Source organism: Amphiura filiformis, chromosome 2 (assembly GCF_039555335.1).
Source record: "Amphiura filiformis chromosome 2, Afil_fr2py, whole genome shotgun sequence".
NCBI classification, from domain to species: domain Eukaryota; kingdom Metazoa; phylum Echinodermata; class Ophiuroidea; order Amphilepidida; family Amphiuridae; genus Amphiura; species Amphiura filiformis.
Window position 1 is genome coordinate 45,773,310 of NC_092629.1, and position 15,300 is coordinate 45,788,609.

The 15,300-nt window shown below is 36.4% G+C and overlaps 1 protein-coding gene across 1 annotated transcript; it reads left to right on the forward strand.

Annotated features, from left to right (window-relative positions):
- The first annotated feature begins 611 nt into the window (after positions 1–611).
- LOC140146284 (uncharacterized) lies at positions 612–14,956 on the forward strand. Its single transcript, XM_072168076.1, has 5 exons — positions 612–947; positions 6,005–6,192; positions 8,029–8,226; positions 10,603–10,746; positions 11,931–14,956. The coding sequence occupies exons 1-5, from the start codon at positions 687–689 to the stop codon at positions 12,130–12,132; spliced, it is 993 nt and encodes a 330-aa protein (XP_072024177.1). The 5' UTR covers positions 612–686; the 3' UTR covers positions 12,133–14,956.
- Positions 14,957–15,300: the final 344 nt, after the last annotated feature.

Consider the following 15,300-nt stretch of genomic DNA (forward strand, 5'->3'; position numbering starts at 1 on the left):
AGGCCCAAGGCCTACGGAAGGCTTAGGGCCTATGCAAATTTCCTGCTCGTTGCGCTCACAACTGATGAAGGCCTATAGGCAGGTTTGCAAATTTGGATCCAAATAATTGGCATGTGCAGGGGGGTGGGGCAAAGAATTTTTGGCAGACCGAGAAGGGTGTGCAATTTTTGGCAGGCCGGGCCGGGGGAGCAATTTGGGGCACATTGGTTCCCCGTCGGGCGTCGGCTCCTAATTGCACAGCCCCTAATTTATTTATTTTGGCTCGGGGATTGCACAATCAGAGGAGACAAAACTGACCTTCAGTTTCGATTCTCGGGCATTTTCTCCAGTGCACTCGGTGTTTTTTTTTTCGGAGGGGGCTGATTTTGAACAAGTTGACCTTTTTTGAACTTTTCCCAACATTTTGGACTTTTTTTGACCAAGAAAGCATATTCAAAGACCGTAGTTTTGGTTGAAAAACCATAAAAGGAACTTTTTTTCGGACCTTTTTGGCCTTAGATGATTTTTTGCAACATCCGGCTACAATTTATTAGAAACGCCTCCAACTTTTTTCATTATCGTAAGCAAATAGTAATGTCAGCCTTGTACCTTTCCGTCATGATAGCGCCTGTTTTGAAGGTATTTTGATGTAAACAACATCGGACACTGAGGATTTCATCACATGTACACACAGATCGCTCACCAAAATGGCACATAGCAGTAAAAATCCCACAATAATTTTTACACCAGCTAGTCATAATATGAAATTAAGGCCTAGGACACCAGTTGACTACACGTACAGATCATCAAATGCAGCAGACAGATCCCCATCAGATATTGGGAGTTGTGGGGGATTATTGACAGGGCGAGCCCCGTTACGGACAGTGAATTCTGCACTGGCGGATTTTGGAGCAAACGCAGCACGAAAATTGAGAACTGTTAAAAGAGCCTGGGGAAATTTTAAAGCGGTAAGTATGACTATCATCATGATCATGACTATGACTATTATTGTTTTCTAATTGAAATACACGGAAATAAAATAAATTTAGAAGATAAAAATATAAATTAAACATTCTTCTGTGTCGAGTCGGAGTTTGCATGTCATGTATCATACATGTGGTCGCATGTCATAAGGTGGGCATGCAAAAAGGGTGGTGGTGGAACATTTTTCCGCACAATGCCCTGGATAAATTATTGTAGCACTACAACCCCTAAACTGAAATTATTGTGTAAGGTCTCATTTTAAAGCTTAAAGTATAGGTAACAAATGCTAGTAAAACTAAGCCAATACTATGTCAGTAACAAAAGTTACAGCACATTAAGTTTGAAGAGACAGGGCTGGTGGTGCAGGTGGCGGCGGTGCAGGTGGCGGCGGTCCATGTTAAAGTATAGGAAATGTCAATTTTCTATGCTTTTGGCAACTTTTCTTGAGTATATCTACATCAAATATTATGATTTAGGGCTGATTCATGTATTATATCATGAGTAATGAATCTGTAGAATAGTTTAGGAATATAAAACTGTTTCCATCATTGATATTTGCAAAATGATCACCCATTTTTGTTCAAATTGTACCTATATTTTTATGTATTTCATTGTTTTTTGACCGCAAATTACATTATATCATAACACGCTCAATAATAATTCAATCCTGAGAGAAGTATACATTTTCTGAATGGAAATTGCACGAGGAATCTAAATATTGCATTTAAAAAGTTGTTGGAGCTAATATAAAAGCAATTATTGTTACTTTTGCAAAATTACAACTTAAAAATTTAATTGTTTTTTGGGCACCTGTATAAATCAGATATGATTTTCAGTTTTTTTTAATGAACTAAGTTAATGTACTATAGTATGGAGAGCATGTTCTGATGCTAAAATTGGTAACAAAACCACATTACAAGTTTAAATTTGAAACTTTTATGATCAGGGTCCAATTTGAGGAAAATGCATTTTAGAATATAAATTTACATAGAAGTCTGTGTATTAACGACATGTTAATTGGCTGTTGTAACAAAAACGCAACCTATTTTCAGGTTAAATTTTTTGTCAGTGATTTACAGATGCCATATCCTATAAAATATCAAAAAATACATTTTTGATGATTTTTTACCATGTTCTGGAAATTGGACCACCTTATGACATGTATACGACTGCTGCACATGTGCATCATCATCATGTATGGCTGCATGCTGCTAAATAAATGTATGATTGGTACATGTATGTATTTAAATGTGCCGGTACACAGTGTCGACAAATTGTATTATAAATATTTTTCCCTGCAACTTAATACTCTGTTGGTGAGCGACTGGCGATTGGTATTTCAGTTCACCGAACGCAAGAAAAGGAGTCCTAGATCTGATTCAGTGACGTAGCTGCCGGGGGCATGGGGCGATCCCCGGCAAAAAATTCCTATTTGGGTCCCCGCCCCCTAGTACAGTGCAAGGAAAAAAGAGCGAGAGGAGGGAAAGAGAGATATTTGGAATCCATGATACCCGGTACGTCATACGATATATGCAATATACCATACAATTTATCAATAAGCCTAGCAAAATTGTCTATTTGGGCCCCAAAATTCGAGAGGATTCGTCGTTCTATCACAGCAATTTTTGACACAAAGATATAGGGATGATGACGCTGTGCGGAATGGCATACAAAATCTATTTTTATGGCAATGTTACCATATAGCTAGCCTATATCGTAGTGAATTCAATGCCAAGCAAAACCCCAAAATTACAAAAAGGGCCCCATCAAAAGAATGTGTTTATTGAGCACTCAAGTTAATATTCAGGCAAGAGGGCAAGCATTCATAAATTTCAGTACCGGTACCCAAGACCTCTTCCCTAGTCCAGTGATCATCATGGTGACTCCAGTAAGTGGAAATTTGTGTGGGAGTAATTTTTCATGCATTTCCAATTTTGAACTGTTTCACAAACTAACTTTTCACACATTGAACTATATCTGTAAAAGTGGAAATTTTTGCGGTACATTAATTTTTGCGCTTTTCGCGGGCAACACAACTAGTACCGTGAAAATAAAAACTGTTATTGTTCTTTTAACTTCTTTATATAATTAAAATGCATCTAGGTTTATTGATAAGAAAATTCAATATAGCGAAATTAAAAATAAGCAAAAATCGGCAAAGCGCAAAAAACATGAATATTACCACTTTTACAGCATTTGTACAAGTGCATTGTTATTTTCGCAGTATCAGGAACAGGAAAGGCGGAAACTTCAAAGCGTGAATGCGTGATTATAAATGTAGCGCAAAAATTTCTACTTTTCAGTAACCACTAGCACTAGACATTCCTTTGCAATTTACATCAATTCAGTAATTCAATTGTTTGTCATTAAACAAAGAATCATCATGCCATGCAGCTCAAATCAGCTGGAATTTATAAAGTGCATTGACTTTTTGAAGGTCAGTGACCATTGTACTTGCCAAATCAAATAGTTGTGAGCAATTTGTCTTCTAAAGGCCCCAGCTAAACGCCCATACATGTAGACATCAAGCCTGAACTTGATTTCATCAGTGAAATTTGAACAGTGGCGTAGCCGTGGGACGTGTCATCACATTGGTGAGGTACCGACCATGATTTACATGTAAGGGGGCCACCGGGTCTGATTGGAGCACAATTTTCAGATCGATTGGGGAATGAGGGCAGGTGACCAGTGCCCCTAAGGCGCTACACCACTGAAATTGAACTCAACTTCATTTGTGTGTAAACTCTGTCATAATCATGTTTTCTAAACATTTGACAACCCTGCCAGGGCAATTAGTTTTGTCAAATTCAAACTCTACTTCAAATCACAAAGTTGAGTTCATGCAGTGGTTCTAGGTGTTGCCAGTTGATTTTCCATACTCGGAATTTTCCATCTAGAGACGATGGAAAGTATCAACTCTCTCACATTTTTGATGAGTTTCTATAACTGGGATCAAGAAAATCCCCAACTGACAAGACCTGTGCTGGAGGAGATACATCTAGCATCGGTTGCCAGTAGGAATCACTCATCATCAAGTGTTGACAAAGGCAGCAGTGTTGCTGAAATGTACACAAAGTAAGATTTCTGGATCATATATGGTCATTTTCACGGTAAAGGGTGTAACTTTGGATTTTTAACATTTTGATCCGTAGTGTTCTAATAAAGCCACAGAATTCCATGATTTTTGGCCACATAAGTCATCTAGTTAGCAGCTACCTTGGGTAGCATAATCATCTTTGGGAGTTACTGCGTTGAGTTTTAGTAGGGTTAAATGTACTTAATATTGCCAGTTTGAAATCTATAAAAAACAGTAACATTTTTGTAAAACCCTGTGTTTTCTTCAGTTAGTTCATGGATAATTTTTCTTATCCTGAAAGTATGGTCATATGTTCAGTAAACACTGCCACATTAGATTTAATTGTGTACAGCCCTGTATTTTTTTTTTTCGTTCTTCGATATTTGTCGTTTCGGAGGCTTCATTTTCCGTTAACAATTGTTAACAAACTTTGTGGGTATAGCTTTGGTTCATAATTCTTGGTTATTTCTTCACTTCTTCTTGATTCATAACAGTTGATATCTTAACTTGAAATGGGTAACAAAATTAGTCGATTTGCAAGCTTTTAAAATTTTTATAAAATCTTGACTTCAAAGAGCCGTTTTTCCGTTAACTTTTTTTGAAGCCTCCGAAACAAACTGTTAAGCTAGCTTGGGCAAATATAAATAAAAGAGCTCATCCAATCTATTTATCAAAATGTAGCAAAGTAGATCCTCAAGTCACTTGTTTTTAAATCGTGGAGATATATATCACCGTTTGAAAATGGGACCCAATACAAACTTTCCGTTAACACTTGAAGCCTCCGAAACAAATGAAGCCTCCGAAACAACAATAAGATTAATTATCATCTTTGCACATCTAAATGGTGTGTTCCATATTGATATCTGCATGGTTATTGTTACTTGATATGTGCAGAATGTCATAAATTAAAAAAAAAATGATATTATGGTTAATGTTTGAAAACCTGTTTCGAGGCTTCACATGCAAGTTAACACCATACTTAACAAATGGGTGAAAAAAAATAATGTGTGATTAATCTACAATATCTGCTGCATAGAATCATTAATTCAATACACACAAGAAAATAACAGCTTAGATGATCCCAACAGTGTTGTTTTCAAAAAAACTACTTCTGCAATGTTTAACCATTGTTAACATGAAGCCTCCGAAACAAAAAAAATGACTTGCTGTGATAATTTAAATTTTGTCACAACTGAAATTCAATACTTAGATGCAAAGCATGAAAATTGGTAATTGTGATATTTTAAAACTATTTTTTCATGTCAACTTGTAGTAGTTAGAAAAATATTTTACTTTTATGATCACCAGTGTTGTTAACTGAAGCCTCCGAAACACAAATCGCTTGAATTGCCAATTCTAAAAAATAACTCCAATTTCTGTGAAACTTGGCTGGCAGGTTCCTTTCATCAAGTAGTAGGCTATTTGTACATGAAGTTAGACATTCAAATTATTTTAGGAACCCAATTAAAACTTAAAAAATATGTTTAAGGTTGGGAAATTTCCATTGTAAATGACACTTGATGTTAAAAATTTTCAAAACTGCAATTACAAACATAGCAAAACCTGGTATAATATTTAACTTATATCTGTAGACTTACTTTGGAATGGAATTTCACATGTATTCCAGCTTTCATGTCATAATTTTCTGAGCATATGTAAAATACATTTTTCTTAGATTTTAACCAAAATGTTAAGGAAATGTCAAATTTTTATTAGAAATCAAAAGGTTTAAGCCTTGAAACATTATTTTACTGGAATTTAAGTTGCTTCTATGCATGATTTCAGTAAACAGAAACATATTTAAGTGGTTTGAAATTTTGACCCTAAAAATCAAAAGTTACACCCTTTACTGTGAAAATGACCATACAACAAACTTTAGTCACTAAAATGTTTTCAGTATTTTCTTATTTTCCTGTCAATGATAACAACACGGTCTTATTATGTTTCCTTTATTTTCCAATATAGAAGATGAAACCTCGCGGCAATGCTAAACGTCAACGTCTATGGACAGTGTCATCAGTACCACTAGTGACGTCACCATCAGATCCCTCCGCAGGAAGGTACCGTGCTGTCAACTCACCACTCTCTCCATCCATCTATCAGACACCTAACTCTAGAGCATCTTCTATTTATCAGACTCCAAACTCTTTAAGGTATTGGCTCACTAGATTCATCATACCGTAATAAGTCAGAAATAAAAAAAAAATAGGGAAGTTATCTTACAAAATTCTTCCCTGTACTGATTTGCTATTTGGTGCAACATGGGTCGATATTACTAGTAGTAACAAGAAATACCTCACTTGCAAGATCTGGATCCATAAGCTCTGTTGTTATTTAAGGTATTTTTGTCACTATCGAGTATCTACCCATGTTGCACTGAATAGCAAATCAGTACAGGGAAGAAATGCATTGTGGGAAGTGTAAGATAGGATATCTTCTTTGGTGGGTGCTTCATAATGTATCACATGAGCAAATTGATTTCAATTCCAATCCAATTCATTTCTTCATTGCTCACAATGATTTCAATTCCAATTCAATTCAATTCAATTCATGCCCAAGCTAATCATTTGATTACAATTCAATTCCATTGCATTGAAATGAAAATCACCCAAAATCCATTTCAATTCAAAACTAATTTCAATCACTGCAGTGCAGTGAATTAACATTAAAACGATTTCAATTCCAATTCAATTCATGCCCAAGCCAATCATTTTTTATTCCAATTCAATTCCAATGCATTGAAATGAAATCACCCAAAATTCATTATAATAATTCAACTCAAATTTCAATGCACTGAATGAACATTAGTAAGTAGAAGTACTACATAAATGTACATGACTACCCCGGGGGGTACTCAGTACAAATGACCATACGGGGACGTGCCACAAACATGGGTAGCATTTTCAGCCTTCTGGTATATCAATGGCCCCTTTTTCAAAGCCTATTTTGGTATATGAATGGGTCCTTTTTTTCAAAATTTTCTCAATTTTTTCGGAAAACAGCCCAATTTTTCCTTAATCTAGCAAAATTTTCAAAATTTCCCCAAAATTTTGGGAAAATTTGTAAAAACTAAGACAATTTTGGGTAAATTCGGCCGAAAATTTTGACTTTTGGTACCGTATATCAATGGGTCCAAATTTCTTGAAAAATTGGTATATTTATGGGTCTGCTTTCAAAATCTCAGCGGCACGTCCCTACCAAAACCAAAATTGAGTACCCCCCCCCCCGACTACCATACAATTTCCACCTAAGTAGGCATATAACATATTTTAATGAATATTCTAAATCATACAACTTCCTCGGATAACATAATTTGAATAACAAAATAACCTTCCCCAATTTTAACAATACCCTTGATGATGCACAGGTCTATCCTGATGTCAGAAAAAACACTATGCATTATTTCATAAACTCATTCAACCGGACTCACATTTTTGAGAGGCTACTGTATACAGTATTGCAATGCACCTTGACAAGGTGCATCTTCAGGGCATCTCTTGATCTGGCGGCAATTGGTCATTGACCACAATGACCAGTGGCAAGATGGTATTGCCAGAATACCAGAGGTTGTAAATTTTGAGTCAAACTTCTTAGGAAGTTTTTTGATTACAGAATTGTAGGCTACTGTCAAAGGCTGCCTCTCCTGTTGAGTGAAGGCTGTTCTTTCTTGACAGAGATTGCTTGCTTGACCCCCATTTTGTACCACCTGCGCTCCCTTTCTTAAAATCACATTACCATCTTGCCACTGATCATCACAACCTTCACAAACTTATCATTTCAAATTCAAAAGTGGGTGTATCCTTCGTGTAAGAGAGCACCAAACAAATCCTAACTCTAATCCTAACCCTAACCCTAAATCCTAACCCTAAATCTAACCCTAACTCTAATCCTATTAGTATTTTTTGTGCTCTTTTACACTAAGGGTAAAGTGGTGTATTCTGAAATAAGTAGACTCAAATTCTTTATTTTATTTTTTATTTCCAATTTAGCTACAGACACCTGATTGCCTCCACTCCAGACACCCCAGACACAATCACTTTTGGCACACCACAAACGGACATGACCCCTCTCAACTTGACCATGGTTAGTGTGTCTAGCACAGGGAGTATCAGTAAGCGACGATCTCAAAGGATTGCAAGCTCAACTCCACAGCAGGGTACTGCTAAGAAGAGAACAACACCTAAAAGGTAAGTTCTAGTATTACCCTGATCACGAGATTCATGACCCATTGTTCAAAATTGCGCACACTGTGATTTGTTTTACACATCACATGAGAGCCCTTTATTTGCTATAATGGGTTGCAGGGGCGTTTATTCTTCCGTTAATCGCCCCCAAAGGGGAGGGAATAATTTTACCCCTTTGGGGAAGAATTTTGCATTAAAAAAAAAAAAAAAAATAGAGGGGAAAAACAGAAGAAAGTCAACAGGATTCAAGGAAGATTAAAAATAAAATTAACTAATTTGAGGGGAAAATGTATAACTGGAACATGTATTATTATGTTTTATGACTATTTTAGGAATGAAATAGATGGTCATTTGCTGGCAGGGTAGGGGAATTCATCAAGTGTCATTTATAAGAATTATAATGGGTAGCCTACATAGCATTAGCATACATGTAGTGGTCTGGGTCCCTTGGCTTTTACCCAATCCCACCCCAAAAATAAGTATTTTGAGGGAAACCATGGACCAGGGAAAAGTTGAGTCAGTAATTCTTCCCTGCCTGGGCAATAGTGACTAGTGGTCATACTATAGGTAACAATGCACACAAAGATTAAGGGAGATCTGCTTTGCATATTTCATACAAAATCCATTTTCTTTTTAGTTTGGACATCTGCCTATCTAGGGAAGCATTTGGGATTCTAAGCTAGGGAAGACCAGAGGCTGAATTTTTGTTTCCCTGCAAGCAATCCAGAATTTCCCTCCAGTTTTACCAAATTTCCCTCCAGTATGACATATTTCCCTTACGTATTTCTTTATTTTTTTGGTCAAAAACCAAAAATTTCCCAGTCATGAGCTTCCCGTATTGCCCACCTTTTCCTGCCATGGGGAAGACAGAACCATCAATTAGTTAATTTTATTAGTCAATTATTGTCCAAATGTTCCCTTGGCCTAGATACAATAAATAGTTCAGTGGCAATCTTTGAACAGAAGAAGAATTTTAATTCTAAGGCTTTATAAATCAGGGGCATGTAAGTCACCACATATAATAAAAGAGCTGAAAACACTGAAAACAGTTAGCAAAAAGCTAAAAACACCTATACTTTTCTACAGAGCAAGTGTACTGGTACAAAAAAGCTGAAAATCAAAACAAATAAGCTGAACTCACAGATAATAAATCACAGCTAGCTCTGAAAATAATAAAGAGCCTAAAGGTATTTGCCAGCCTGTCTTCCCTTTGAACCATTAGTCCTTTAGATGCAATGGTTCAGTATCCAGACTGTACCATCTAGGAAAGAATTTGATGTTTTTAGGGAAGACAGAATAGAACAGCTCACAACTTAGCCTAACAGTTGTATAGAGAAGTTTCTGGGTCTGACAACACACACATATTCAGGCAGGGAAGGGAGGTAACAAGAAAATATGGAAAAGTACAGTATGTAGATAGCAACCAGCCTAAAATTTTCCCTTTTGGGTCCATTTTTGGGGATCTCAGTTGGGGAAGAATCTGGGGACTGATGTGATGTGACACAGCGCGGTAGGGTGAGGGAATAATTTCAATTTTCTGGAAGAATAGACACCCCTGATGGGTTGAGTGCCATTACGCTTGGTTGCGCCGTGCACATATAATATTTTCATGATACATGCATGCTGTGACTCTCACTTAAACACATATGCCCTGGTGTTGTCACTTCCTATTCAAAGGCGTAACACATGATAATTCCCAAAGTCAAAAATACCCCCCTATTTTGCACGGTTTCAATAACATTTTCAGCATTTGTTACTCCTATTTTACACAAAAACTGGTACAAATTATCCATTAAAAATTACCCCTTTTATTTGTATTTGAAGTACACTTTTACAAAAGCACCCCTTTTTTAACATTTTAAGAACTCACACCAAAGAACACAGCGGCCAAACTGGGAAGTCCCTAGTGATGCAGTCGGTGTAAACAAACCCTGGAAACAGTGAGTGAGTTGCTGAATATTAGGAAGGCACAAAAGTGTCACAAAAGTGAAATCCGTGAGTAAATTGACGGTTATTGACCAAGTAATGGTAATATTTCTTGGGATTTCAACATCAGGATTCACAAAATATACCCTATTTTTTTAAATTTCGAGTACACCATCGTCAAAAACAACCATATTTTTTAAATATCGAGAACATAGTTTAAAAATAACCCCTTTTTTCTTGAAATTGGGAACGATCATGCGTACATGTACATTGTACACATAGTCAATGTTAAGTGATAACACCGGGACATATGCACTCCACCCTGAACTGCACAAGTGTATAAACAAAGGGTTGATCTAAAGTTGCCAATTGATATAATATTGCAGAGTACCGTAATCCATAAGATAAAGCTTTGTTTGAACATAAAATTCAACTTGATTTTCTTTTGCACAGAGGCAAGAAAGCAACTCGTAGCCCAGGGCGATTCCTGCAAGATTTGAGCACGGTTACTAACCAGATGAGCAACCTGGCACAGAGTATGCAGGCATTCCAAACTATGGAGAAAGGATTCTCAAAAACTATTGAAAAACAGGACAGGTAGGTCAAAAACATACATGTGAATATCAGTCTCTTCCAGTTAAAATCCATACACCCTCTTTGGCAGATACGGCTTTAATCTTCCACACAGGAGTGTGAATTTCAAATGGGGTTACTTGAATGAATGAAACCATTTGAAATTAACACTCCCTGTGTGGGAGATTAAGGTCATGCATGTCTAGTAGGCTACTAGATGTAACTGACTCGTTTGACTACAACACTGGTTTCTACAAGACGTACTATATACTTTGTTTTACCGTGGGTTTGGTAGTGATGTCAGTGCGTTAACGCGCTTGGGCTGCAGGCATTCCAAAAATCGCTCTTGCATGTGTGTGTACATGCTGGAAAGAGCTAGGTTAGCGCGCAATTCATCTGCGATGTGAGCAAAATATCGCATACGCAAGTTCGCAACTTAAATATCACTGCCAAACTCGCAAGTGAAATAAGTTTTCGGTTTCTTTTTCTTCTTTTTTACTGACTCTGACGTTTAGATTATTTCATCCTAAAAAGAGCAAAAACAAAACAAAATGGTTATGAGGGTGATACCCCTGTAGCCTATACCCGATCCCTCATGTTGGCTAAAATGATTATGCCCTGAGCCAGTGCTCGGCATGCTCGTTTTGTCGCACCTTTTCAGAGTGTTTATAGCTACTTGCAGCCTTATAAACAATTAAGACATAACTCCCCACTCTTCCATTTAGCAGGCTGATGTGGCAGTGACGTCAACATATTGAGGCAGCTGTTTCATGCACACATTAATGCTAAGTCTAATTAAGTGGGTGCTTGTCAGTACGCCAGTGCATTGAGCGAACGATATGAAGCTGCACCGAATGAAATAGGTACTGACGTCACTGCCACATCAAGGTGAAAAATGGTATAGTGAGATGGTAAGTCTCTGACTTTGTGTAGCAGTCTTGCAGAACTATAATACCGTAAAGATTCGCCTAGATAGCGCATATGGGCTCTCTTTTAATTGGAATTTTAGGCTGAAACTAAAAGTGCTCTCCAGTAGAAATCCAACCAGCAAATTCTAGTTCTATTTGGGATTTCAGAGGAGGGCGTTTACTATCTATAGATCTGAAATTTACCCCAAGACAAAGGTGCCATGGGCTCTATGAAAAACGAAAGTCAAAATAAATATTGATTTTAAAACTCTTTGTGATTTATTTTTATCACCTATATAGCAACAGCACGCTATCAGAGATCCCAATCCAGCAGACTTCTGAAGAGGACAATCGTTTTGGTGTCAGAGCGAGCCAGCGAATCAGCAAGTCACGTTTGAAACAACTTGAAGAAAATATGCAGACGGATGACAGCGAAGGGGACAAAACTCCAAAGGCTCCAGTAGGGCTAGCTATTGATGTAGAACAGGAAAGATTAGTGTAGGGATATGCTTTGTGTGTAGTAACATTAAGGCTCTCACCAATTCACTGGTACCCAAGTTCCTGCCTGTCCTCGGCCTACCCAGTACCTGGTCATTGTCAAAATGCCAGTAACAGGTTACCCAAATCAAACAATTAAAAAAAAGAAGAAGTTACAGACCCTAAATTATTTGTTATTCAAGATTGGAAAGTATACAACTTTATTCGGCTTTGAAAAAAAAATTGCAAATAATTTTTTTTAGTAGCAGTATTTCTTTGTATTCCAACCTTAAATAACAAGTAATTTAGGGTCTGTAACTTCTTTTTTTTTGCTTTTTTTTTAGTACCCGGATTCCCGTCCGAAAATTCAATCGGGTACCTGAGTACATAATTACCTGTTAGTAGGTGAGAGTCTAACAGACCTGGTCTAAACAATGAGGTAAAACAAAGAGTACCAACTTGTGTGTTTGTTACTCATGGAGTGCAAAATAGCGCTCCTCCAGATTATTTGCCGGGCGCACAGGGAAATAATTCAAATATTGGGGGGACCATGATTTAGAGGGCACCGGGTCTTATTGGGGGCACAAGTAAATTTTTGGCAACTTTCCTATAGGATTTTGTACAGTTTCGGATTAATGGAGGGGGGCACATGCCCCTATGACGCTACGCCACTGGCATGATGTTGTCATTGGGCATGAAAAAGCTCCTGTGTCATTGGCCCCTGAACATGTTTAAAGCAAAACCTCCTATGTAACCTGTTGGCAGTTTTGTTTTAAACATGTTCAGTGGCCACAAGCACATCTAGGAGGTTTTTCCTGCCCAACAACGATGTGTTGGTAGTGCAACTATCCTTGACTTGTCAACAAATATTTGGATATGCTGACATAAAAATAATATGTTTTTAACAGAGAGTATCATTTAAAATTTGAAATACAGTGTAATCTTGTTAACAGGAAATCTGTTAAATAAATTCCTGATAATGCAAAATGCTTTTCACGTCCCAAGCCCAAGCATATATTTTATATATTATATTAAGATTAACTCAAAATCATGTCAACACAAACTAAAATCTGAGGCCCTGAATTTTGTGTTAACAAGGTTCCATTGTATTTATGGCATCATTTGGGGACCGGTAATGAAAAAGTGTACACATACAAGAAAGTATGTACCACAAATTCATAGCAGCTGTTTTTATACATGTGCATTGATTGCATTCAAGTATCAAATCTTGCCACAATTTGGAGCCAACACATCGATTGTTACATGTATATAGGATTTTTGAATATCCTAGGTCTCAAAATATATACTAGTCCTGGCCAGTACGAGTATACTAGGCCTGGTCAGTACAAGTATACTAGGCCTGGCCAGTACAAGTAGAAAAGAAATTAAATTTTATGTAAAGTTTTAAATTGTTGGTGAATCTTTAGAATAAAGTACTCCTGTCATTCACCTTCTTATTATTTTCTGAATGGGGCATACTCACAGGATGATAGTGCAGGTTGTGGATGGCATACCTTATTGTAAAACATAGCCAGATTCTTGAGTAAATTAAAAAGGTGTTTTTATTCAAAAGATGTGAGATGCTCACATACCAAGTAATTTATTCAGATATCCATGAAATCAGGAAACATTTTATATACAGCTGGAGATGTAATTGTGGGCGTTGTCAATGGAATACATTTTCGAATGGATGTTAATGTATTAGCCCAATATAATAGAGTATACAATATCATTTACTATATATCCTTGCCATGATTTATACATTGTACTACCAATATTCATTGTAACATAAATTGGCTTTTTAACAAATGTATTTATTCTAAAATTACAAACTGTAATTATTCTACTCATTAACTATATGATTCTCTACTGAAATACTAACATGTGTAATTGTAATTAGAAATTAGCTTTTTAAAACATTGTATAACATGTAATATTCAAGGTGCATTGGTTAGAGTTGGGCGACTAAGTCGCCAATAGTCATTAGTCGTGACTATTATTGGTAGTCGCGACTACGACTATTGAAAAGCAAAAGTCGTCAAACGCAACTATATTTGAATGTTATAAAATCATGTTAAAAGGGCCAGATATCCGCACCAAAACCAACCAAATACTTATATAAACTGTGAAAATGTGATAAAAACGTTAGTCATTGTCTTAGTAACACTAACAAACAAGTAATCATTGTAAGTCCATCAATCATCATTAAATTGGTCTTGTTGACTTGTTATTGTAAATTTGCATCAAACTTTCACCCGATTTTTTGGTCCAATTCTGACCACAGATAGTTGCGACTATAGTCGGAGTCGTGACTATTTGCTGACGACTAGGAAAAAAGTGATAGTCGCCCAACTCTAGCATTGGTTGTCAACTTTTAGCTAGAATCAAATCAATTTAAAAAGTAGGGTTGTCGACATAACATGATCAGGAAAATGACATATTTCCTAGCGCATGTCAAACAAGTCAACAACCCTGTAAATTGTAGCTACAATATGTATTCAAAATAGTATGTATCTCCATTCAATAATTATATTGATTTTCATCATAGTAGCCTACTTAGTAGGTGTATTTTGTGATCCGATCATCCTCTTTTTATTACATTTGTCAGTAGATATCCACGAGAAAAGCTTATTAACAAAATTTCAGTTGATTCTGAGAGTTTGCATAAATTTGCGAGTTATGCATGATGATGTGTATTTAGCTCCGTAGGCCACAGTTGTAATTTCATTCTGGTACACCAGAACGTAATTCGAATTTGACAATATTTAATTAATCTGCAACTATTTTTCTGTACATAAACATTATGTAGCCAGAGGTTTCCAGTGGTATAAAAATCACAACTTTTTTTTTTTAAGAACAGTAGGGGGATGAAGCTGTGGATCATGAAATGCCCTTTTAAAATTAAAAATTGTATCTTTTTTTATATAGTATTTAGTTCCAGTGTAATATTTTCTGCATATTAATCTGTATATAAGCCTATTTAACATCTATATACCGCATATATATCTATTCATTTACTAGTGGTTGAAATGCTTGTTTCATTATGCTTTAGAAGCAGTTTGTTGCTTTATCGTGCAATTTATAAGTTTATTTTTGATTTTTTGAATATTTGATTTTAATGTGAAAGTAAATTGATTTTCTTGTGATATTTGTGATGTCTATGATCTTAACTTTGATAAGATTCAATCTGAGT